The sequence below is a fragment of the Bombus bifarius genome, unplaced genomic scaffold, assembly GCF_011952205.1.
Source record: "Bombus bifarius isolate JDL3187 unplaced genomic scaffold, Bbif_JDL3187 scf7180000007990, whole genome shotgun sequence".
Taxonomy (NCBI): Eukaryota; Metazoa; Arthropoda; class Insecta; order Hymenoptera; family Apidae; genus Bombus; species Bombus bifarius.
Window position 1 is genome coordinate 2,402,307 of NW_022884371.1, and position 27,334 is coordinate 2,429,640.

General features: G+C 40.7%; 1 protein-coding gene across 6 annotated transcripts; it reads right to left on the bottom strand.

The window, feature by feature from the left end:
- Positions 1 to 1,500: 1,500 nt before the first annotated feature.
- LOC117205325 (regulator of G-protein signaling 20) lies at positions 1,501 to 22,180 on the bottom strand. 6 transcript variants are annotated; one of them, XM_033443624.1, is made up of 5 exons: positions 19,719 to 22,180; positions 13,764 to 14,032; positions 12,536 to 12,544; positions 9,863 to 10,238; positions 1,501 to 7,545 (listed from the first exon to the last, which is right to left on the bottom strand). In XM_033443624.1, the coding sequence occupies exons 1-5, from the start codon at positions 19,725 to 19,727 to the stop codon at positions 7,306 to 7,308; spliced, it is 903 nt and encodes a 300-aa protein (XP_033299515.1). In that variant the 5' UTR covers positions 19,728 to 22,180; the 3' UTR covers positions 1,501 to 7,305. The 6 variants fall into 6 exon arrangements, with proteins under 6 accessions (XP_033299515.1, XP_033299514.1, XP_033299511.1 ...); XM_033443623.1 differs by having other exon boundaries at positions 13,758 to 14,032; XM_033443620.1 differs by having other exon boundaries at positions 13,743 to 14,032.
- Between the last annotated feature and the right edge of the window lie 5,154 nt (positions 22,181 to 27,334).

Here is a 27,334-nt window from a genome sequence, read left to right on the forward strand (position 1 = left end):
TTCTTTACACGCCTCTCAGTTTTACAGTCGCGACGGTCCCTCAGGTGAAACGCATTACGAGGGAAGTCCAACAGCGAAACGGCCGAGAAGAAAGGCGACGCGGGATCCGCGTGGACATTTTTTCGCGAAAACACGCGTTTCTGGATAATCGAAGGCAGAAGAAGAAGTCCGACAATGGCATCGTCCCGAAGAGGATCGATAAACGAGCAAGACATTCAACGACCCTCTTCCCTAAATGGCCACGATGAGGCTGATACCATTAAGGGCATGGCGCGAGTTACGCTTCCATTCGCACAAACTCGTTGGAATCACAATCGAATCCCCGTAATGATCGATCTCTGTAGAACGAAAGAAACACATCGAAAGAGATTCCCATTTTTCTTTGGAATATCAACACTAGGAGGAACCAAGCTTTATCATTTTTGCAAAGTAGCCCTAATATATTTTAATCTTTGCAATCGTGCAAATGTTTTCGACTAAATTAATTTTGTCTCTTGTTGGAAATGGAAACATCAACAAGTCGTATTGATTTGATTATAATCATTTATGTGTGGTACATCTAGATATATCGTTATTTAGGAGTCTTAGGATAGTTGTTATGTCGGTTTTTAAATTGGAAAAAATCAAGTATTCAATAGGTAAATCCAGATATACAGGGTGGTTGGTAACTGGTGGTACAAGAGGAAAGGGGGTGATTCTACGCGAAAAAAGAAGTCGAAAATATAGAATAAAAATTTTTCGTTTGAGGCTTTGTTTTCGAGAAAATCGACTTTGAATTTTCGCTCGGTACGCGTGCACTTTATCACGTCTCGTTATAACGGATCTCACTGTAGATGTCTCGATGGAAAAATTAAAAAAAAAATTTTTTATTTTATATTTTCGACTTCTTTCTTCGCGTAGAATCACCCCCTTTCCGCTTGTACCACCAGTTACCAACCACCCTGTATATGGTAAGGTATAAGTTGATCCAAGTTAGATAATGTATTTATGTATTATAACGTAATATAGTTAGTTTAAATGAATAGATAAATAGTAATAAAAATAACAGAATAAACGTTAATAGTTTTATTGAAACTCGCGTGCAATTGAAAATTCATAATTTACTTCAGATATCGAAATTTTACTAAAAATAAAAAGATGCGCTAAGATTCAGGAATAGAAACTTACATATTAAAAGCTGGTAATTCTAATGTTGATATTAGAAATACAGGATATTGGAAGGGGAAGAGAGAGACAAAATATGGTACTTACCTGATTATCCTTTCTTTTTTCTTATGTAAAAAATTTACAAATGTTACATCTCCTCGTTCGAGTCTTTTATCTTATTGGTTGATTATTTGTGTGTAGTGAAAATGTTCAAACGAAGTAGGTAGAAATGATGTAGCTGTTGATTCGTGGATCGTGTAGATGGCGTCTCTGGTAAGGGTACGCATCATTCTTCCGACCACACAAACAAACGATAAGAATTCATGGTAATCCGAAAGAATTGCAAATTTCGTATCGAATACTTGGAAAATTTAATTTACAACGAATAAGCGCGTTTGAGCATTATTTCCATAAAACTGAACTCAAATTGCGAGCACCAATGGACACGAACAAATTCCGCAACAATTCGTAACAGACTTCGATCGTTCTTCACTTCAAATTGAAACTTACATTAACTTTAAATTGAAACTTAGATTACCAATTTCAAATCGATCAAAAAGAAATTTACGAAAGATGAGCTGACTAAAAAAGAAGTTAGAATATAAAAATTCTCGACGAATTACCTTCGAGATTCGAGAATTTGCTCAGGCTCATCGATCCTCGCTAATTGAGATCAGCCCCTTAAAATTCATAATCAAACGAATTCGTAAATATATGTATATAATTGAACACTCGAAGACCAGGCAACGTTCAATGTTTCACCAGTTTATTAACCCTCACATTTCCATCCCTCTCTTATTGCCTATTGTCCGTTGTTCCGCCGGTTGTGACGAGCTAAAAAAAGCAGGGAGGAGAACTCCGTCGTATGTCCAGTCGCGAAAACGTTCGGGGTAAAAAACTTAGAGGTGTTCCACGATTCTTAAAGGAATCGACACAAAATGAACGATCGTGTGCGGTAACGAAAAGGTTCCGCGATGGGCGTCCTCCGGTGCTGTACAAATATTGCCGTTCAAAGTGATATACAAAAGGAATCGCGTAATCGAAATCGAACGACGATTTTCTTCTTCTTTTTCCTCTTCTTTTTTTTTCTTTTTTATTATGTTATAAAAGGGCTACCGGAAGAAAGAAGCAGGGGATCGAAGGTTCAGAAAAATTGTGCGTTTATTAGAGAAGATGACGCTCGACCAATTTCACCGTAATTCACTTCTTTTTCCACCGGCGTTTCTCGTTTCTTGCCCCGTCTTCACGCACATCAACCCCCGCGTCATTCTTTTCCATCCCCGTTTCCAGGGGGAAATGCTTTCGTGAAGAATCGCTTCGTGTCTCGTTGCTTCCGGTAGAAGTCGCCTTTTCCTTCATATTTCATCGTCATATATCTCGTGTATACGTCAATATTGTTTCACGACTGAACAGGGGCGAGGAGGAAATGATTGGATGTGGTCGTATATAAAAATCAGTTTCTGTCCACCATAATCGTTCTCTTCTTCGAGAATGAACGAAGCTTACGTTTGTTCTCGTTTTAGAGATGTGTTTAAATGAGATCACACGTGAAACGACAGTGGTTAATGGGAGGAGAAAGGGTGAACCGTTTCGTCGTTATTTGATCGATCAGTTGGAGGGTGGAAAACAACGAGACGGGGGTTGTAAAGCGTCAGCTTCTGCCTGTGAAATGCTCGATCGCGAATGATGTCTTCTCGCATGGGAATGGAATACGGAAGAACGAAAAAATCGTCCGATATTTGTCTCTCTTTCTCACCTTTACGCTCACTCCCTCCCACTCTCTCCCGCCCTTTCTCTCCCCCTCGTGCGCGCGATTCGCACCCTGCCACCATATTTATAATGCCGAACATATGTAGCACATGAGTGTGTGTGTGTGCGCGCGCGCGCGCGCGCGTTTGTGTTTGTTTATGTGTAGGTGAGATTTCATATATATTTATAATATATATATATTCTTGTTTTAGATTCCTTTTATATTCATATATATATATTATGTATATTCATATATTCGCATGTATAATTAGTTTTATCCTCCTTCCTCCGCCATCGTGTTTACTATCTAGAATATTATCTACAGGGCAGTAGCCAACCGCTGTGACTGACTGTGCGAACTTTTTTAGTATTTTTCACTCTTTGCTTTTTTTTTCTCCGCTTGTTTTCCTGTGCAATCGGCTCGCGACGATTTCGCGCGTCTTTCCCCTAAGCGTCGCTGATCGACGAGCTTCGAGCGAGCGATTTTTCTCTTTTTCTTTTTTTTTTCCTTTTTTTATTCTTGGCGCAGCCACGTGACCAGGGGCGTATGTCAACCCTACGTCATTATCACGGGGAAGTAAAGATTATAGAAAATTTGTGGAACAAGAAGAAAATGGTAGTATCAAATGAAAGTGTCGATATAAAGAACTGTAGACTCAGATTTTTAATCGATTTTTTACTTTTTTCGCTTTTTTTTAATGCTTACGTTTTGTTGTTGTTTCTTTTGGTTTGCAAGGTCAGGGATGAAACAGCGCAAACACAGAGGAACGTGACTCCAGTTCAGGTGTCCATCGGTTTTACTTTTACTCGTGGTCGTTGGATGGGTAAAATTGTGAGGTTCACAAGAGCGATATGGAACCCTGGTCACGTGTCTGTTCATGTGCATGTGTTGGAGCGCGTGTCTCGTCCGAGACACGCTTAAATTCGGTTCGTTTCCGCTTTCGCAGTTCCACACTCATTCCTCATTTTCTTTATTTTACTCTTATCTTTTCCTCCTTTCGAGCGCGCTGCTGTGAGATCCATCATGGTGAGATCAACTTGTCGAACGTTCGACCGCGTAAAGTAACAACCCTTAAACATCGATTAAGTACCTTCGATAATGAATCGCGGGTGTAAAAAAAATTTTTCGGTCGTTTACACAGCGTCGAACAGTATCCGAGCGAGCTTGAACGTCTCGCGCGAGAATCGAAGATATCGCGTCACGTTCCAACTTCTTCGATCGTTCGCCATCTTTGTAAAAAAAAAGAAAATGAAAAACGAAAGGTATCCGTTACATTCCCTCATCGATAAAGTAACGAAATTATATTAACAAGGACGATAACTTTGTGCAACAATAGGAGACGAAGAAACGTCACGCGACGTGATACTCTGTTCTCGCCGCCGCATCGATAGTATGACGAACGATATTCCAAATGTCAGTTCGAACTCGCGGTCCAAGTTGAAAACTTTCTCGCTTAGGCCTTTTTCTTTCATCCACGCCATCGTCTTCGAGCGATTCTGACTAGATCGTGCATCATTTTTACTCTTCGTTTTTTTTCTTTCTTGGTCATCCACGTGAGGCGTGTTCGATCCACGGTACGTCTCGCTGGCAGTAACTTGGTGTACGCTGTTCGGGGACGACGAGCTGCTTCGTTCATTAGGATGGAGGCCATCTTGATGAACGATCCACGCGAAAATAGAAGTGAAACGGCTTCCAGGTTTGCAATGTGGCAGGCGTCGATGAGGGAAGATCGTCGAGGATTTCTTTCTTCTTCTCTCTTCTTCGTCTTTTGCATCCTTCCAAAGAAGAAATTTTCTACTTGCGCACGATGCGATTCGATCGGTTGATTTGGTTGATCTTTGGCTGTGTTCCGATGCGTATTAGATAATAAAAATGATATCTGTGTATTCTCTAACTCTTTTCAAACGAAGTTCTTTACAGAGTTTTCGTTTGTTGCTGGAAGATATCGATGCAAGACGGAGAAAGTCGAAAGGATGTCGGAATGCAAGGGGCTGAATTAATTAAATCTCAATTAGCAATCGGATTGTCGAGGCGCGTAGCCTCTGGGTCGATCTCGAATCGCCGATGCAACGGCGGCATGTTTAAAGAAACGGCGATTAAACGAGGAAGAACGTTCAGAGAATAGTGTCGAGGGTTCGTTGAATTAGCAATTCAAGATCGAGTACATGAATTTGACAAACAAATTTGCGAACCTGCTTACGTTTCTACGATGCTAGTGCGATGGTAATAAAATACTTCACAACGCCTCCGTAATTGAATTATGCTAACGCTCTTTGATATTCTTTGACCTGGTATTCTACAGTCGAACGACATACTTTTCATCGAACGAGTATTCCACGAACGAGGCCCATTTACCATTTATTTGCTAATAAATTACTTCGATCTGTTCATGGTCCCGTTGCAGAAATCGCGATTTGTGACGAGACGAACCGTACGTCACCGATTTTCGAGTTCGTCTGTCAGATTACAAGTAAGGATGCCATCAAACGTGCAATATGTATATATATGTATATATTTATTATCAATATTCAAGGCTCTCAATATCATTGTTCGTATAAAGAGATGTTCGGACGATCGATAGATATCGTCAATAAATATTGAACATACGAGAAAATACGGTTTGTCGCAATAAATATTGACGATACGTCATCATTGGTGATATCATCAATATTTATTGACAAGCCGCAATGATGTTGAGAATCTTGAAATATTGACATTATTGATCGTCTGAGGGCACCCTAAGACCAGACGAAATGTCACTCCTTTTTCTATGAAAATAATCTCTGCCTCTATTAACAGAGATCCGTTTCATCGTCAACAAGACATTGAGAAAAGAGTGTCTTCTTTTAATGGGAGCCTCGTCACGGAATATTCGTCGTTTCGCTACTCTTTCGTTGATATTTTGGGGGATTCTAAGTATCCAACAATCGATTCTATTAACGACGATCGTTTCCAGCGTTGGATATTGCTTCGGCGATTTTCATTTCTTCGCGCGTCTCTTGGAACATGCAGAGCCCCCTGTGCTGCGAGAACTCGGGTCATTGTCTGTCTTGTGCAATTTTAATCACAGAAAAGTAGGATTGAACAATATCGGATGCTCATGCACAACCGAGTACATATTATTAGTGAAATTCTACGAATCGCAATTTCACAGGTTTAACGAATACAGTTTGACAAATGTAAGCTTGGCAATGAAAACACTTAGAGTTTTACAAATTACAAATCATTTCGACGTGATACCATAAAATTTGTCTACGATCTAGAAATTGTGACTTATCAAAATTCGCTAATATCATTATCGTGCAGGATCCTGATATTTTGAATGACTCTATCATCCTGAGCGACCCAAGTTCCAAACGATTCTATCGCAGGAAATTCCTCGAATCTCTAGATCTTCCCTAACTCGTACGATGAAAGAGGTTCGACTGAATAGAGCGAGAAAGAGAGAGGGGTTGAAACGAGGGGACGAAGAAAAACAATGGTACAAAAGAAGAGAGAAAAAAGAAAGAAGAGAGCTCGAGAGCGGGGAGAGACAGAGAAAAACACGACTAATTCGTTATCGAGCGAGGGGTTGGGGTGGTTATGGTTATGTTTGTGTATGGAGGAGGGGGGAGAAAGAGAGAGATCATCGGCGATGATCAGTCGCTAAAGACGATGGAAATTAGGAACTTCCTTGAAAGATGAACGTCATCCCCGACCGACCCGCGTGTGTATATGTCTCTGTGTTTTCGATTCTTCGATCTATACTCGTGTGTCACGCGTGAACGAGCGTGTGTCCATAGTGTCCTGGAAGAAAGAGTCAATGGATCAACGCAACGTATACGCGATCCTTTCATGCTGCTCTTTCCTTTCTCTACTCTTTTCATCCTAGTCCTTGCTCCTTTCTTTTCAATTTCTCGTCGTTCCTCTTCATCTAGTTACTTTTATTTATTTAGTTCAGTCCATCGTCAAGTTCGTGCACGTTGGCCCCGATGTGGCATCGCGTGGAAGAGCGAGTCGCGAGTTTCGCTTCGGAAAACTTTTTATTTCCTCTTTCTCCTGTATTCTCCGACGAGAGGAGAAAATCTTCGAAATCTCCACACGCTTGAGATCCCGATTTTTATTTCATTCTATTTTATTTTATTTTATTTTACTTTATTTTATTTTTTTTTCATTTTCTTTCTTTTCTTTGTTTGCTTTATGATGAGGGCAGAGAGATTCGTCGAGGCGCGACACCTTAGAGCTGATACTATTTCTTGTTGTTTTCACGCCGATGTCCTCCGGCTTCCGTCGTCATCGGCCAGCGTTGACAGCGTCGCGGCGTCCCCAATGTCGCCTCGGGGCTACCTACTGAGAGACGGAGGCTGTTGGTCCGCTGCCACCCCATCGTCCTTTTTTTTTTTTTTTTTTTTTGGTCGTTGAACGAGCGATTACGTGGTGGACCTCTTCCCCTTCGACTTGGCTGTGTTGCCGTGTTCCTGATTGCTCGATCCCGTCGTTCCGCTGCTCAGTCTCGCCGCCCGTCGATAGATCTCGCTGTTCACGAAACGGGGATACGAGTCCCGGTGCATCAGGGTGTAGATCTGCAGCTGGGCCTCGTCGAAGGTGTTCGGCGTTGGCTGCACCATGTTACGGTTCACTATTTCGCGCACTCGCGAGTCCAGACTCACCTGAAAATTGCAGGCGTGTGTTAGAAGCGTTGTTCGCTACAGCTAGACGTCGCAATTGTTATACGGCAAATTTTTTAAATCATGGTATAACAGCTAAAAAGTGTGTTTAATTAGAAAATTTTGGTTACGAATAATAATTACTATTATATAAATTTTTTTGATAATCATTATCAATTACGAGAATTTTATTTTAGTGGCGAATAACCATTCTCGATGACGGAAATTTAATTTTGCGTACCAGCAACCAATATAAATAACCGGAATTTTTCTTGATCACCAGTAACCTTTATCGATAATAGGAATTTTATTTTGGTTACTAATAGCCATTATCGATGACGGAAATTTAATTTTGTTTACCAGTAACCAATATAAATGACCGGAATTTTTTTTAGTTACCAGTAGCCGTTATCGATGGACTGAATTTTATTTTGGTTACCGATAACCATTATCGACGGCAACAATTCTTTCTGGTTCACGTATTCGGCTACTGTCGATTGTTATTACTGATAATTGGTATATATTCGTCGACAACGTAGAGGATATTAATTATAAAACTTGTATATTTTCATTAACAATGAAAAAAGACGATATGAAAATATATGAAACAAAAAATAGGGTGGAAGATATTGCAGTAGAGTATTTGTATTAACACTTGTATTAATATTGTTTCATATATTTTTATATTTTCCTTTTATTTAATAAAATACATAAATTTTATAATTGGGTATTTTTATATTGTCAATGAATATTAATTGTCAGTAATTTAGGAACAATTGACTATAATCGAACGTAACGAGAAAAAGCTTTTGTCATCGATATTGGTTAGCTGTAACGAAAAAAAAATTCGTGCCATCGATAATGGTTACCGGTAACCAAAATAAAATTCGAGCCATCGATAATGGTTTCTAGTAACGAAAAAAAATTCCGGTCATCTGTATTGGTTAGTGATAATTAAAATTAAATTTTCGACATCGACGATGGTTACTGCTAGCCGAAAACAATTTTAATCATTCATAATGGTTATTCGCAATCAAAACAATTAGAAATTAATATTTTTTAATCATTTAATTTTTTAAAAATGATTTGTTGATAATTGATTTCACTTGAAATAAAAATTAATTTTTACTCAGTGATTAAAAAATGTGTAAAATTACTGCTATTTTGAATCTCTGGCTAGAAAGGTCGATGTGTGATTTGTGAGATCATATAATGCCGCGTTTATGCTGTGAAATCGTCATAATATGATGTCGCGTTGTTCGTCTGCACTGAACATTAAAGATTCAAGAAAAATGCAAGCTAGGAGTATGTAAACATAATTGTAACAATATTTTATTAATTTTTGGTATTGATTTTTAGATTTGCATAAATACCTGTTAGCTTAGATTTTTAGAATTTCTCTAAGTTTAATTATTGTATTTTGAAAGACTATTTGAATCTGTCAACGATCAAAACGATAAGATAATTGTTGCTAAAACAATATTGTAATTTCCTTCTGTTGAAGAAATTTTGAAATCTTTCAAGAGATATATCTGTTAAAGAAATTTCTGTCCCTACAGATGTTTGAACTAAGCTTTCTCAGGTGAAGCAATGACGATGTTTGACTCTCGATAACGAAAGCGATAACGATGCAGACGATCGGTCATTTGTACAATATTCTACAGATTACGATATTTACCGAGCGTATTCGAGGGCGGCAGATGCCTACTCGATTCTTTCACCAAAAACAAACACTTTATTATAGTACAAAGGAAGTTTAAGTAGGCCTTTAAAGAAAAGACACCAGTATTTATTCTTTCTTCCAATCTACTAAACTTTTCAAGCTTGAATTGTGTCAAGTTTTACATTATCAATAATTCCAATAAAAATTTAAATTAAAATTATTCGAAATTTAAATTAAATTAAATTTCCCATCTTGAAACCCCATCATACTCTTCTCACGTCCAGGTACAAAAATGAAAGACCTTTGGTAACAAAGCCTGGATATCGTCATAATAAATCAAATAGTTTAATATAGCTAAGCCTTAAATTAATCAAATTCTTCATCCCAACTTAACTCGTTAACTTGGCTCGGCTTCACAAACTTCTTATCGAAAAAATATCTACCGCTCTCGCTTCGCTAATATCACGCTATAAAATTTGATTCCACAAAGATCCAATTTTATAATTCACATTTGCAAAGTTCCATCCGCTACCTAAATTCTAATCGAAAAATCATTTGATAAATGAAATTGCTAAAAATCCGCAGAAAATTTACTACTAATTTAGTTAGTTAATCTAGCCTGAAACTAAATAATAGAGCCATACAAGCATCACGAACCTCTTTCTCCGAGACTGTGGATATGTAACGATCGTAGATGTAGCGTGCGTTCTCTTCGATCTTCTCGGAATTGCTCTCGTGTTTCAGTTGCTCGCAAGCGAGCCAGAACGCGATGTTCTCCTCGCTGTACTCGCTGAGGAGGAACTCCCTGAAGAATTTACGGCCCGCGTCGCTCCTCATCAGTTTATCGAAGGACGAGCCCCACGACCTGATCTCCTCCAGGCTGCACTCCACGTTTCCATCGAGACCATCCAAGCCGTCGAGTCCGTTCCCCGTGTCGCACAATTCGCTGTGTTCCACACCCGAGTTCCCTTTCTTCTTCCCCTGATCGATCGCGCCTCCTGCGCCTGCCGAATTTCCCCTCAACGCCGACAAACTGTTAATTTTGATTTACGATTCCTTTTAGTTTGTATTTCGATAAACGTTCGAAATAGTTTTCGGAAGTTTCGGGGGTTGGATGATCGTAGGTAAATTCTTACGCATTTATGAGAAATTTCAAAGTGCAAGAGACGTACGTTGATACAGGAAATAACTGAGGTAGAGTGCTTATTATATAATATTTCGTAGGTGAACTGATTTCTGCTTGGATCTTATCTCTCTTACTTCTGTGTTTATAGAAACATGAGATTGGTTAAATATCCAAATATCAGTGTGATCATAGGGGTAGGTTTGGAAGAATCGATTTTATACCGTGATTCGAAGGTTGTTTTTTTCCTTCTCGGTGAGGGTGCTGAGTATGATTGTACGGCAAGGCAAATACAGCCTTTTGTTGGCCGGTTATTTCATCTGAGTAAAGTTATTTGGGGGAGAAGAGTTTGTGGAGTGATTTGAGGGTTGTTTCTTTTAGTGCGAATGTGGTGTGGATTCTACGATAATAGATCTTTTTGGTGATTGATTATTTTATTCAAGCGAGGCTATTTGCAGGGTAGAATCGACTTTTTATTGCCATTTGAAAGATTCTTCTTCGCGAGGGTGCTAAATGCGATTGTATGCTAATGTAATACGTTCCTTTGTCGATGGACTATTTTACTCGAGTAAAGTTTCTAGGAGGAGAAAATCGACTTTCAGTTCTTTTCCCAATCCAACTCGCGTGAGTGATAAACCATGAACTGCAATGGTCCTTCTTTCAAAAACTGAAATTTCCTTCGCGAATTTTTACACAATGAACGAACCATGCAGGCGTGTCTTTCTTCGTTACATTCATTTACTAGTAATCTCAGTAACAGTAAAGAGAAAGATACCAGATACCGTAAAAACCACCAGGAATTACCTCAAAATGCCCATTTCACCGATTCACAAACTCGAAACTCGTAAAACAAACGATTCACGGTTAACCACTGCAATTCGACCGACGATGGCCACGGAACCGTAAAAACCAGGCCAAAGGAGAGGAAAATTCACAAAGGAAGTGGAAAAGAAAAGTAAAGATTCCGCGACGCTTGCAAGATAAAAAACTACAAACCGAGACGAAACGGAACGAACGAAAATAAAGGAGACTTTGTACGGTTTTCTCCGCGCGACGGAACGAGCTCCATTATTCCGGAAGCTCGCTCGTTTCGTTTCAGTCGACGACGATAACGTGTTGGAAGAGCCCGTGAGTTTCGTGGATAAACAAGCAGATAGCGATGGAGAAAGACGCGCGAGACATCCAGTCGGAAAAACATTTCCCCCAGTCCACCAGATTTCCGTCGAGAATGGACACGTGTTACGCATCCGGCGAGGGTTCCGTGCCAGCCACCGCGTAATCTATCGACCCAGGGGCGGTTATCGCCCGACTGAAACAGTCTGCCGTTCCAAAAAATTCGACCAACGCCGCGGCGAGTCCGTTTGCTTATCGTACGAATGCCTTTTTATTCGAGAGGGGATATTCACAGAGACTCTGTTCCGTTTCTTCGTGTATAAAGAGGCAGATCTATGGCTACGAGTTGTTTGTTTCGCGTGGAGGAGCGTGAGATTGGTGGATGTTCAATGGGCATTAGGGTGGATTTTCTCGGGGTTGCTAAAAAAGTTTGCCAGTCGATCGATGCTGCTATATCGGTGAAATAAGAAGTTTTGCTTTAAGCTGACGGGTTTCTGTTTTATTATCTCTTTCCTCTTGGAATATGAATTTTGAATTTATCGAGTCGGAGATATTTGTGGTTCCGTTTTGTCGCTTACGTTAAGGGATGCTGGTATGAATATGTATTTGCGGAATGAGATGCTTTAGTGTCGAGCGTGGTTTAAATTTTGTCATCGACTTCGTTTGAGGAGATGAATTCGCAGAAACTTATTTGGGTCTATGATATCTTCAGTGTCTGTTTGTCAGCTGTAAGTTAGATAATCGATAGACGATGTGACGAATATTGGTGGAATGAAAAGTTTCAGCACGCGGGTATTTTAACTTGATGGACTTAATTTTTGTTAGATTCTACGTTTCAAGGTAGGAATTTTAAGTAACGTATTAAGCTGATGGTATTTTTAGTTTCTCTTTGTCGATTGAAAGTTAGGTGTGATATCAAAATCTCTTCCGATATTTTCAGCAATGTGAATGGAGGTTGATCTTGTTAAGTGGGATTTTCAATTTCTTTCGTGAGAATCGAGAGGAATTGCGCCATTCGTTTGCGTTAAAATATAGTAAGATGGTACGGATCGAAAAGAAGAAGTAATTTGAACGAACGCAGATGGCCTGCTTACCAATTATGCCTGCGTGCAGCATGAAACACAGAAAGAGTGTATATAGGTATGGCTGTTCTTCGATAAATAGGTCGTAGCTCCGTTTTAAAGACAATGGACTGACGTCGTTTCGCTTACGATTATATTACGAAACGCGGCGATAATGGCTTGTCACGCGGCAGGATACGCGAGTTATCGCGGGACGGTTTCGAGGATCGATCGTCGGTTGCCACCGTCTCTTCTTTTCCGCGATGGACGGATGAAAACGTTCGATCGACTCGTTGCTTTCAAGTCGAGCGCGTTTCAACTCGAGATTTCTAGTAAAAGTACGTTTTTTTTCTTTCTTTCTTTTTCATACGCTTATGACGAGTCGAGGTCAGCTTATTGTCTTTAATGAGATGCTCGGGACATAAGCGTGGATGCATTGCAGGAAGAGTGACATGTACTAAGCATGAAGCATCGTGAGGACGAAAGTTGTGGAATTAATAATTGAAGTTGAGAATTGTATTTAACTGAATCGAATAGCTGGTACGAATAAAAGGTAATGGCTTTCTGTATGAGCACAGTCATTGAATTAATTATTACAAGTTAAAACATCCAGTCTTTGTGTAATATATAACTAATATTAGCAATTGACCAATGCAACTGACATCAGTGTTACCAATCACGGGAATCGCTATCTTCTCGTACGAACAATCTTTGTTCCTTTAAATTTAACGCTCATCTAGTATCATAAGAAACTAGATGATCATAAAGTAACTTTATAATTAGATTTAAATTAAGTTACTTAATCTCAGATTAGCCAGTTTTCATTTGTAGTCCGTATCTTCTGAGACAAACGACGCTAATAGTTTTCATCGCATAAACTACGCAACGTAAGTGAACTAACCTACTATAAAATCAGATAACTCGTTTCAAATTGCCAACATCGCCTACCTATGTAACAGTGGCAATTGAAGCTTAATAGCTCTATATAACTCTAAATGACAACTAACAAAAAAAAATTACTACGATAAAGGGGCAGCTGAATAATAACCAACAACGAAAATAATCAGCCTAGTACCAGCCCAAAATCAAAAACGAAACGTACCTAACCAACCATTCTCGTGATAACAATTTTGACAAAATGATAAGGGCTTGTAAAGAAAAACTACGTGACCTTCCACAAACTTTGTCAAACCATTGGTGAAAAGAAAAAGCGGGATGTAGACAGGCACATTAATACCACGAGCAACTACAACACCAGCACCAGCACAGGCAACAGTTGTCCTTCTTCAAGCGGCCCATGATTCCGGATGACTGGCGTTGCTGCTGCTGCTGCGGCTGCTGCGACGAGGGTTGCTGCTGTTGTTGCTGCTGTTGCTGCTGCTGCGAGGACTGCTGCGAGTTGCCCGACGATCCGCTCGCCTGGCTTTGGCTCTGCGCGCGGAGCCGGCACCCACCGGCGACACCCTCGCCACCCCCTGCCCCGTGACTAACGTCGATCCCCATTGCAGTTGCACCGATTCCGCTCGACATCTGCAAACGATATCTGCGCTGGTCAGCCAGCCCTATCCCCAGCTCCGGAACCCATCATCGCTCCATCTCGCTAAAAATACACAGGCGCGCACGCCGAGTCACTGGAGCAACCGATCGACGCTCTTCGGCCTTTTCGCGACCTTAACCTTCTTTGTCACCGATTCGCCGAGAACACAATCTTACGGTGGATTAGCATCACGGTGTATTCCATTTTGCATGGAAGAAATTCGATGGTATAGTTTTTAGAATTTTCTTTGGAAATATTTACGAGAATGTTTAGTGGGATTAATTGAGAGGCAGCGTATAAACTATAATTACAGGCTGAGATGAATTGAATAAACGATGAATTGGATCGGACCAAGTACTCGTGTGCGTGGAATCAAGAAGATTGGAATGGTATATAGTCTTCGAGGAAGTTAGGAAAGACAAGTTTGGAATATGAATAGCTTGATGGAAGAAAAGCAGGAACGGCAAACGGCGAAAGAGGAATTGAATTGAAAAGAAAACTTAGGGGTAGACTGGGAAGAAGTGGTAAAGAATACTATATTCTTTGCAATATTCTTGGGAAGAGTTTGAAATGTGCAAGACTTAATTGAGGAAAAGCGGTAGGAAACGCGAATTGGCTTGGAAAGGGAACTTAGAGACGTGATAAGAAAAATTCTGATCGAAATTAATGAAAGCTGAGTAATGGCGAGTTGAGGGAGTAAATTGAATTGAAAGAGAGGGCTTAGAAACGGGACAGAGAAAATTACAAAAGGGAACATCCCTTGGAATCTTCTTTGAAATTTTGGAAATTAAAAAAGCAATGTGGTACGCTCTTTAGGTTTCTCTTTAAAAGTTTCGAAATACCCCTTTGAAACGTGACAGAATTAATGGAAGGAACGGTAAATTGGATTTACAGGGAAAACTTATGAGTAGAATAAGTGCATTTGAAGAAAAAAATGTTCTTTGGAATTCTCTTTAGAGATCACGGAAATGGTATTTAGAACGTTGGAAATTTATTAAGAAAAAGATGGTAAGAAAAGGATAGAAGACGAGGATATTTGTGATCTTCTTCTAAAATTTTGGACACTGCGTGAAAGAATCGACAAGGGAAAAAAGTGATAGGGATGGTAAATTGAATTGGAAGTATCTAAATGGAGAATGTAGAGAAATGGAATAATTTGAAGTTTGTCAGGAGACTGAAGAGACACGAGTAGACCAGCCTTATGGATATTAGGTGATATTAGGTAGAGTCGATTCTAAATCAGTGTGACTATTGGTAATAATGAGCGAAGATTGACCACGGAAGTCTGTGTGCGCTCGAAAGCGACGATTCGAAATCACATTGTAGATTCCGATTGCTACGTTAGTATCAACGATGAAGAATTTATCCTCCAGAGAGTTTTAATTAGGGGAATCCGATTAAAAAACGCGGAATCGACGAAGAGAGGAATGTCGTTACTACGAATATACTACGAATATAGTCTTATAGAAATGTGTGCTAATTACAGTCTACAGTCGGTAATAAGGAAAGTGGTTAATGAACGTTTCCTTATTACATCAAAGCCTTAACTGTAGGTAGAACTACCAAGTCTATCAAAATGTGGGATTTTACATTTCTTTCTTTTATGATTACAATATTTAGCAAAATTTGACAAAATTAGAAAACTAGAATATATATATAGGTTGTAATTAATATTACTTATCGTATTTTAAATCAAATTATTTATATATAGAATACTTCGATACGCTTAGGTCGATGGTTCTTGAGTTAGAGGGGCCAGCGATAAGAATATAATTATATTTCAAAAATAAAGAAAATGCAGTTGCCATTCTGCATCAACTATTATTTTGAGTTAGTATTAAGAATTTTCCTGAAGTAAAGAAATTTATTTAGCAAGCGAAGGAATTTATTTAATAAAGAAGACTGTGTATTCTCTGAAAAGGCAAGGAAACTCTTGTTCGTTTGGCAATAGGTTTGAATAGGTTGAAAGTTTCGGAGTCGAATTTAATCAAGGTAGAAAGCACGCACGTGATTCCATTCACTATTTTAGAATATCAAAGCATTGAATAGAAGTGGCCAGAAAGAGGCCGCTCCCACGTATCGGGGTAGCTTTTATTAAAAAAAAAAAAAAGGAAAAGGGTTAACTATGGGCTAGTGTATGGCATGTACCAAAACTTCCTCTTTCTTTCTCTCTCTATCTCTCGCCCCATATGTATTTGAACACTCGAAAAACATCACAGTCGGCTCGCACGCGGAAACACGATAAAGTCGTTAAGCTCTAATTGAAACAACCTGACCGTACGGTAATTGACACATAAGCTTTCAAAAGCCAACCAATTTGTTTGGATATGATTGTCGCACGCTCAGCTGCACCTATCGATCCGTTCGTATCTTCGAAGTGGGCACGGAAACGATGAATTCAAAATCTCACAGGAAGCGTGTGAAATTCGTGAAACGCTGGACGCCACGAAAATTCTTGAAAATTTTGAAGAATTTCTCCAAAAATTCCGAAAAGAATGTTTAAAAGAGTACTACATAGAAAGATTCCAAAAAGACCCCAAGAACTTATAAAAAATCTCAAACATGAAAAAGATCGTAAAATGTTTTCATCGCAAAGATTCCAAAAGGTTCTCAAGGTGTGATCGAAGTAGCCAAAAATTTTCAAAACTTTGACTATGTTTTAACAAAAATTCTAAGATACTTGAATTCTACAAGGTCTTCAAGATCTCAAGGTATCGAAGTATCCCAAACTTACAAAATCTTTGTAATGTTCTAAAAAGAATTTTATCAAATTTCAACAATTAAGATTCTGAAAGATCTTCAAGCTTTGCAGAGTATCGAAGTACCTGAAATTTGAAAAATTTCCAAAACCAAAGAGACCATCGAGATCGCAACAAGTTCTCGAGGTATCCGATTATCTTGAATCGAAGGAATTAACCCCTCTACTAAAGCGAAATCTCGTGGATCGCCTCTTCACTGATCACAATCGCTCTCTCTTCCTCTTTCTTTCCCTATTCGCTTTATTTTTACGCGGCGGTGTATATCGATGATCCGCTTGGCGAGCAGCTTCGCCACGATAACGCGTTCGAGAGTCGCTTATACGGGCTGTGGGCACCGATTGATAAACAGCAGGCCTTCGTGCGGCGCGTGTGCGTGCACGAAGATGGAAGATCGAAGCGTTTGGAGACGAAAACGCGTGCCGGTTCATTGCCATTGCGAATCGCGGTCGCGAACGCGATTTTCGCCGATGACGGAGCGGACAGGCGGAAGTGGAGGGGTGAAAATCGAAGCTACCACGAGAAAAGCGCGTCTGACGGCGCTCCGAGGAAGAATTCACAACTCAGCGAGTGTTAGAAGATGAATTTTCTTGGAAAAAATTGCAGTGTACTTATAAATTGGAAAATTATCTATTTAATTTTAACCAAGGTTCGTTTAATCTCAGATTAAGTTATGATGGTTGCAAGGATCAGTCGATTTAATTGATTTAATTCAAATTGGATACTTTAGGGGAAGTGGACGTGTTAGATGATGTTAGGATATATTAATTTCGTTGAACAATTTTGTTTGGTTTAATAATTAATTGGAAATTTATTTATAGGTTGTAAATGTTATTTAAGTTAAGCTGTATTGGTCGATGCGATAAAAGAGGGTGTTAGAGTGGTTTCAGAAGATATTGTTTGTAAGAACTTAGATTAGAGATGTAAAGAGGAAAATGTTTATATATTGAAAGCTATTTTTGGAACTATTTCAGTATACAATGTGGTACATTAAAAAAGAAACGAGAAGAAAAAAGGAAGATTGGAGAGGATCCCTTTTTCGAGAATGTCAAAATTCAAGCTGTATCTTTCACGATTGCTTGCAAGTAATGATACGATTTAATAAAGCGATAAAATTATTCATTCTTCAATGTTACTAAAAATAAAGGGGTAATTTTTTATCTTTAGCGTTTTATTCTTCGAGTTTAAAACGAACGTATGCAAATAAATCGAGATTATGCAACGTAAATAACGAAAAAGTTAATTAAACGTGAAAAGATGAAGAGAAAAAAGTTTGCCAATAAAACGATAAGGAAAACGTGGATACAAAATGATCGAGGGATCTCCGGCGACTATTGGAACGTTGCCTAAAAGTGCATTCGCACAACGTTTACATATTCCGAAAGATACGAAAACATTTTCATTTGTGAAACATTCGCGTAAAAAAGGAAAGAAAGATTTTCCCAAAGGCTGCATTTCTATTTTTGAATACCGTATTCTCCGGACGATATTATAACCTTGTTCGAGAAAAGGCTTTTTCCGAAACATCGTACAGTATTCGTGCACCAGTGCAACAAGCTCAGACACTTGTTGATGCACGTATCATCATCGAGTGGCAGTGACTCGAAACGTTAAAGCGTTATCGACGCTAATGTGCAAGAGGATCGACCCCATCGACGAATTGCTCCATTCCAAAGCACGTGCATAACCTGACCAAAGTATGTCAAACCCGTTTGTATTGTACATTGAGTTTATTTTACCAATTTCAACCGACTTCGTTCCTTCGAATCATCGTTCCACGTATCTTCCGATATTCGAGAAACGAATGTACAAGTTGATCGAGGATACTGTGTTCGAAAGTTATGATATTGTGAATATTTAGACTTTTATGTAGAGTGTTAAAAGATATGTAGTCAGTATTTATAGATTCCAAATAGATGAAAATCGTGGAAGAAGTTTACGTTAAAAAATGTCGACTGAGATTTATTGTTTATCAATATTATGCCACAAACTCATCGTATTTCATAAATTTATTATTAGACTGCGGATGTTTATGCATTAATGAGGAGTAAAATTTGTAAAAATATACGGAATATACGTATACGGGCAATGCGTATAGTATATGCGTGTAGTATTTTAGATCTCGCACTATAATATCTAGATTATATGTATATCTGTTATATATTATATATTATATATTATATATTATATATTATAAATCTGACAGATTATATCTGTCGTTCATAGAAGTGTTCATAAAAATATGAATTTGCGTAAACAACCGCAGTCTACTTCCAATAACAGCTTCTTAGGGGCACTTTACCTGGATGTTCAAACCAGTGACCTAGATTTCAATTATTTCCAACTCGCAATAACTAACCTCGAAAATAAATTTTCTTCTAACCTCGTCCAATAAACCGATAACGAGTAGCACACGAATTTTTCGTGTCGCGAGGATCGCGAAACCTGGATTTGGCGCGTGTGTCGGCAACAACTATTCATCCGGGCCGAATATAAAGCCCGGTTGGATCAACAGGCTCGACACAATCTAGCTAACCTAAATCCTCGCCACTGCTCGACGTTTTCCAGCTGTTAACTGTTCCTACTATGAAATGATTCTTCAATCTCTTCTCCCATTTTCCAACGCTCATGAGAATCGCTATTTGAAAATAAAAAATTCTATTACCAAACGAACAATAAAATATCCACGAAATATAAACGGAAAGCAGACGCATAGTGAGCGAGAGAGAAAAAGAGAGAGAAAGAGAGAGAGAGGGAGAAATATGTATATATATAGGGGAAGAGAGAGAGAGAGAGAGAGGGGGATAGGGAGAGAAGGAGAGAGAGAGAGAGAAAGAGAGAAAGGAGCCACACAGGACGCAAGCTCTCGCTCGCATCTCAACCATCGACAGGGCATCTCTCAATCGATATCACATCGCCTCACCTCTATCATGTTCCATGCGCCCGAAAGCGAGTCCAGCTCGCTTCCCGCGTCCCTGCGATCTCAGCTTAAGGACGTTCACTTGGTCGAGCGAACGCGACCAAGCAGCCGTTTAATCCGAACTTCGTTATCCTCTTCGTCACTTCCGGTGCGGTACTCGTGAATCGTATCGCTAAACCTTATCCCGGTCCACCCGCGGGACTCAGGCCTCTTCGGGCCTCGCCCGAACCCTGCATGCTCCCAGCACGCGCTCTTCGCAGCCCTCGTCGCGTATGTTACAATCGCCTCAACCTTTTTCACTCGTGCCACTCACTCACGGACGGACACATACGCGCGCACCACGCACCACACGCACAACGATGCTCTTGGGCTACGCGAGCCGCCCCTTCGTCACTGTGCTCTTCTTCGTAGTCTGTTCGCGACCGACTCCCTCGACGATGTTCTCCACGACTATGCTATCAACGTTGATCTCAACGAAGTCGGTAGCAACGTCGGTGTTTGAACAACAACAATCAGTCAACGAATCGGCGCGCCTTGGTCCAGCCAGCGGATCGTCCTCAAGCATTATAACAGTACACCACCGGCCATTTCCCGCCCGCTGGCTCGTCCAGCCTTGAAAAGCTCCCTAAACAGAGCTTCCTCTTTCTCCTCTTCCTCTTCTTCTTCTTCCACTCGTTCGCCGGCAACACGATCACCAGCGAGACGCGTTCAACGGCACCCAACAGCAAGGCGACACCACGACGACACCCAACCCCATCCAGCGAGCGGAGCAGCTCCGGCGACAGGAGAGCAACCGCCGCGGTGGTGTAGAGCGCGCAGATCGGCACACGACGCGAGAAGGGAAGGCGGATGCGCGACGGTCGATCACACGCCAAGGGAAAGATAGACTCTCAATGGCGTCCCCTATGGGTGGGCTCTGGTGGCCGCGCCGCTAGCCAGACTCCACTGTCGTTGATCCTGTCCCATGAGGATTTCGTCGCTGTCCATCGACACCACCACGACGACCAACGAACCTCTATTTTCTCTCTATCTCTATCGGCCAACCAGTAGAACGATTCTAATTTCGAATCGTTGGAAAGCAGGAGTGTGTACGACGGGATGGATGGATGGATGGATGGATGACGAGCGTTTCACGAATTCCACCGAATTGCTCCACCGGTTAACTACGATACGTCCTCCAGCCACGGTTCGGCACGACGATTCGATACGATGACGACGGCAGCGAACTATTATGGCGAATATTTAGTAACGAGCAGCAACACGTAGATCGGGGACGAGAGAGTAGGTTGGTGTCTGCTGGCTGTTGCTCGTCTTGATCGTCTTCTCTCGAGGTTCGTGGTCGTGCAGCTCACGGCGCGGTTCGTTCGGGCTGTTGCTCGCGTGGGCGGCCAGAACACGGCGCTGTTCTCGCTACGTCGCGTCGTCCGCTACGTTGACGGAGTATAAATAGGTTTCGTGGCTCTGTTTGAAGGTGCTGCGTGCAGGGCGCTGGCGCCGCCAGCAGCTAGAGCGCCGCTACCGCCGCCTCTGGCTGTTCCGTTTCGTCGCGACGCGTTGCCTCCGCTCTCGTGTCGTCGCAAGTTGCCGTCCTCGTGTTCGTCCTTTTGCGCCAAAACACGCACAGCCTGTTGTTGCTTCTGCTCACCGTGTATCGTTATCAAGAAGGATAGTAAAGGATGGATACGGAGAGTCTCGTGTTTGTAGCCGCTGAAAGGGCGGCGAAAGCTAGCAGCAAGTGGAAGCGAGGGGAGAAGAAACGCGAGACGCGATCGGAGCGCGCAGGGGCAGAGGAGAACGGCGCGAATCGGGCGGAAGAGAGAAACGGAAAGGCATCGCGGAGCAAACACGAGCCTCTCAATTCATCCGGGCAATTCTTTTAAACCCTTTCGATTCCACTCGCTATCGGGCTTGCGTTTGTCATTCAAGCGTATCGAGTGAGCTGGGGGAGACAGAGAGGGAAGTTTGAACGGTGAACGGTAACGAGGGAAACGGATAGGATGAGAGAGAGAGAGAGAGAGAAAGAGAAAGAAAGAGAGAGCGAGAGAGAGAGAGAAGGGAGAGGAAGGCAGAGAGCAGAGCGTGAACGAGTCGGTGCGCTGGTTATTGATTGGCAGAAGTCGAGACCAGAGGGAGAGACAAGCCCACGGCGCTGTCACGCTGGACACCGACCAGCTAACCCGCTTACGTTCCGCCTCGAGTTTCTCGCGAGCCGCGTCGTTTCCACCGGAACTACCCAGAACGTTTTTCTCCAATTTGATCCTCTCTCCCTCCTATCGAATACACTCTCGACGATCGACGATCGTACGTGATCGCGAATACGAAATACGAATGTGATGGGTTGGTTCTGTCGATCGAATCGAGTGGTAGCTGCTGAACGAACGATGTTACTGAACCCCGTGAACGCGTGCTCTCGTTTATACACAAGGTCGCATGGAAAGAATTTTACACTGGCTGACCGGAGTTATCAACGTGTGCACTATGCATTGACTATATTACACGTCGTTCAACGATCAGTAGCGATCGGCGATCGATGGCGCAAGTTTGTCGGAAATAAAAAAGAAACGGAACAGGGTCATCGAGTTGTTCGGAGCGATGGGGTGTAGGCCAAGGGTGGTACTACGATCGTAGCCACCGATCCGGCTCGAAGCACGGGACACTTTTTGCGCTGACACTTTCCTAGCCACTATCACCAGAGTGTACACTTCCTTGCAGCCTCTCTCTTCTTCTCCCTTCTCCCTCTCTATGTTTCAACGGGCCGGGCCGTCTTTCACCCCGTTTCACCGTGTGGCGTGGTGGAAAACGTTCGAGGCGTATTTCGGCGTGTCCCACGACGCGATTGCCCTCTTCCTCCACCACCACCACCGACCACCTTCTTCGTTTCCCTTGTCGCGCACACACTTAAAATCGCGTTAGCACACACACGCTCTTCTATGTGCTACACGCCCTCGTTTCTCACCCCCACGGCCGGATCTCGGACGAATGTTCGTAAGAGAGCAGCCTTTCTCTCTCTCTCTCTCTCTCTCTCTCTCTTTCTCTCCCCCTCTCCCTCTATCTCTCTCTTCCTCGCGTAGTTTAAACAGGTTCCTCGCGGCCAATATGGCGGATACCGCGCTGACGCGATGCGTTGGCCACCACTGTTGCCTCCGTCGTCGATGGTCTCAGCGACGCTGACGCGAGGCGTCGCGACACCATCCTAGCCGCCGCGCCATCGCTACACCGTAAAACGCCGACGCCGACGCCGACGCAGCCCGGACGTCGGGTTCATGCTCGCGATCCTGCGTGCGAACGACCTACTGATGGACGCCTTTCTTTTTTCCTTTTCTCTCCGTCGATCGCATTACGTGAGTCCTTTTAGCTTTCTCGGCTAGAAAGAGGGTTGGGGAGGGTTGAAAAGAGAGAACAGTGTCAATGAGCCCCGGCGAATTTTACGAGTTTGGACGGTTCCACGTTGACTTTTGGCGAATGGGGAAAAGTACGGCGAGAGACGATTAATGTATGAAATTTATACTGAAGAAATAAAAGATACGTGATATAATATAATACGTAATGTAAGGGATCCTTTTCACGAGGGAATGTAATTTCCATAATACAAGCCTTTATTCATGCCTATATTTTACTGAAGGAAGGAAAGATAATGAGGTGAGGATCATGAATGGATGGTTTGGTGGCTTCCGAGATTCAACTTTAACCCTTCTATTGTTTCTAGGCTAGTTTTTTATGCAATTTTCTTTTACCTTTGATACAAAATTTTTATCAATTTTTAGGGAGGTACAAGCAAGTTATTATTGATATGGTTCTCCAGTTTCCAAGGTCCATTTTCCAGATTTAAGATTATTTTCAATGAAAGAACGTTTCTTTTCAAAACTGAAGTTATTTCTAACAAATTCTCCTAAAATTTAAAATTATTTCTAATGAACAGACAGCACGATCTACGTATCTATAATAACAAATTTAAAAGACCGCACCAGGATTAATATGACTTTTTTATACAATCATAAAAGAATTGTGTTTTCGTTTAATAAAGTTTAATTATTTATTCCTTCTGGTCTAATTTATTGGGTAATTAATGAGGTTGTTATTGGGAAAGTATTTGTATATTAACAACGATGGTTGTAACAGGTGCCGTAGTTCGCGCGCAACAATAGGCGAGTGATCTACGTGAGAATAATAAGCGATGACGCATACCACGTGCCACGGAGGATGACGTCGAGGTTTGACGTCGACTAAGCGTACTTGGTGTTATCGCTTTTGCGCTTGCATTCTTTCAAAACGTGCTTCGATCTATCGCCTCTCTTATTTTCTTTCCAGGAAAGCTGCCACTCTATGTACATCATATTCTTAGAAATAATAATCAACCACAGTTACTTTAAATTTTCCTTACTTTTCGACAAATACAATTTTCCACGAATATCGCTGACTGTAATTAAAAAGGGAAACTAAGTCCAATAAGAGATTTATTTTTAGCTCCTCTTAATCGTAATTGGCGAACTCCGCTCGTAACCCTATCGATTCCCCAATTTCATACGTTCCTTTACTGGCGAAGGAAGTTACACGTGTGTCATAATCTTCCCATGCATTTACATATACTTATATGTCACAACGTATCTTCTCTCAAGCGAGAACAAGCGCCTTTACCTTCCTTAGAGTGAACCTTCCTTCCGCTTATTTACACGATCCTATGTACGTATGTTCGTTACATAACTGCACATAAAATGTTTCATCATTAAAGATCTAAAAGCTTTTGGCCAAATAGTTGCATCAAAATTAAGAATATTTAAATTAGGAAAAAAGCGATAAACCGATATATACGAAGGGATGGTTTTGATGAGAATATTTATTTTATTAAAGAAATAAAAATGAAACAACGAGTTTACGTATTATTTCATTGATAAATTTGTCTCTGACTGACAGTAATAATTCCGAATGTTAATTCAAAATAGTTTGGACTGTGCGCTCATCGAGTTCGTCCATTGAAATCTTCTTCGTTGACGGAAATTGACCGGAACTTGGTAAAGTTGGTGATGTGATAAAGTTGGGCGGATCCCTTCGAATCGAAGCTACGGACATCTAGCACCGAAGAAATCAATTTTGTAAAGAGAAAATCAAAAGAGTCGACGAGAAAACATCCTCCACGATATACGAGACGTAGCGTAGACATTAAATAAATATACATTGACTAGAGACAGGATACATGTGATATTAAATGGGACTTCGTGTCTCACGTTCTGAAATACCGACCTCGAAAAAAATCAGTGTTTTTCACGCCCTCTACAATTTGCAACGTTGCGTCATGACGATTGTGATTATAAATCCGTTTGAACTATACGTTTGAGCGGGCTCCGTTTATTCAAACAAAACTTTGAAGCTATATTATAACCTCTGCCAATACCTTCAGATCGTAATTGAAAAATTTCAATACTCACTACTTCTTTAAAATCAAATATGTTTTACTGTTTCTTCTCAAAGACAAATTTACCAAATGTCCAGCTGGACAAATTGTAAAGTACAAATTAAATAATAAAAAAAAGCCAAATGCAATGAAATCGTAAGCAACGAGATTTTTTCGTTCAATCGTGCGTGCTAGGATTAGTGAGTCGCATAGTTTGGTTTCTTCGGTGATGGGTCCAATGTTCAAACATGTTTATTTGAGCTCAGATACGAGCTCAACTCCCACTAGTTCTACCGTTCACACTCATGCACACTTCAATAACTAGCAACTTGTAATATTTTTATCGAAAAATATTTGAAAGATATCTCTTGGAGATGTATCACCCAACTCTAGGTATCTCCCAACCACAGGAATCACGTGCACGGAAATACGTCGCGTAGGTTCGTTGGTTCTTTTGAGGGATCGTTTCGTTTCTTTTTCTGAAATTTTTTCGAAATCTCAAAATTTCATCGATTTTTATTTTATTCTTTGACCGATCGCGGTTCTGTTCGCATTCCTGTTTTTAAGGGAAGTTCAGTTAATTCAGGCCAGGTAATTTTTCGATATTTTGAAACGTATTAGTGTTGCGAAAGCAGGGTATTAGAGCTTGGCACAACGATTCGTATTTCCTTTTTGCAAGACACGAAATTGCGAATGTTGTCAGTTGCTTCATTTCCTTTCCTTCGTTCCAAGTTAGACCAACGTATCTTTAATACTGAATGGTGCCAGCAGGATTGTAAATAATTGTACAATGTCTGCAGAGATACGTGTGAGTGTCGTGCGGGATAATCGATGTAGCGTGGCATGTGCCTTATTTTAAATTTGCGAAGATATGTGTAAGCGTTGTATCGGAGATAAATGTAGCGCGCTGTAACATGCTTTGTTTTAATTTTGTTAAAATTCATGTTAACGCTACGTGGGAGGTAGGTGCTTCACAATTTGAATTACGAAATATCTATCTCGCTTTACGCAGAATCATGGACAATAGAGTCGAAGCTCGACATTCTTCTTAACAGCTTGAATGTCGAAATTTATGCGTAATGTTGGCTGATACATAGGCGAGACCTGGTAATTGGCATGGTTTTCCAGAGATTAATCTTCATATTGTTTTCATATTCGTTAATTAATCTTCGGAAAACGATGCCAAGCTAAGAACTATACTAATGCAATGCACTCTAGACTATCGATTATCCAAAATTTGTTGCAGAGTCCTTGACTGATCTAGACTAGGCTAACAACTCGTCATAGGACGCCATGGGATATCGCAGGGACATCGTGGGATGCTTGCGTCTTAGTTTTAGTTAATTATAAACTCGTAGACTATAATCTACGATTGGTAGCGATTTGTCTAATCGTTTTGTAGGAGATAGATGTTGCATGATGTACACTTACTTTTAAGTTTGTGAACGTCTGTGTAATCTTCCTGTGGGAGATGGTAAGTGGTGTATATTTATTTCTGAGTTTTATATTTAAAACTTAGTTCCAACTTTCAGCTACACAGCCAACGTGGGATGCATGCGTCTAGTTTTAGTTAATCATAAAACATATAATCTTAATAAATTACAAGCACCTGCCGTGGAAAGCCGTGTGATATCGCAGGATGTCATGGGATGCACGCTACAGCTTTAATTAATTTTAAGATGAATATATCTGGGCTAAGTTTATTATGCGTGCCTTTTGTACAAAGATATGTTGTCTAACTTGGAGACAAAAGTTAGAAGCTCCTTCATTTAATCCCCTTAAATATCAAATTATCAAACAAAGCAATCGATTTAACAAAATGTTTGTAGTTTCAGTTTTTAAATTTCGCTCCAAGTTATAGTCCTTGATCCGAAAGGCTACCAGTATGGCTACGATCTAATATATTCTTGTTTAGGTAGGTTTTGGTTCTAAGATTTTTATTAAGTTAAATTTATGCCTTATTTTGGCTTGACTAGTGAGAGACGACGAGGGACAAAGTATTAAATTCTAAGTATTAGTCTAAGTTGAAAGCATTAATTTTAAGTCTTCGTTTTAATCCTTAGTTTTGAGCTTTAGTTTTAAGTCTTAGTTTTAAGTTGCATCATTAATTTTAAGCATCATTGCATGTAATGTACGTAATGTGTGTACAGTATACAGTATTTTATTATTTTTATAGTGTATAAGAATTTTCTAGAATATTGTGGAAGTATAGAATTCTATAATTCGCTGC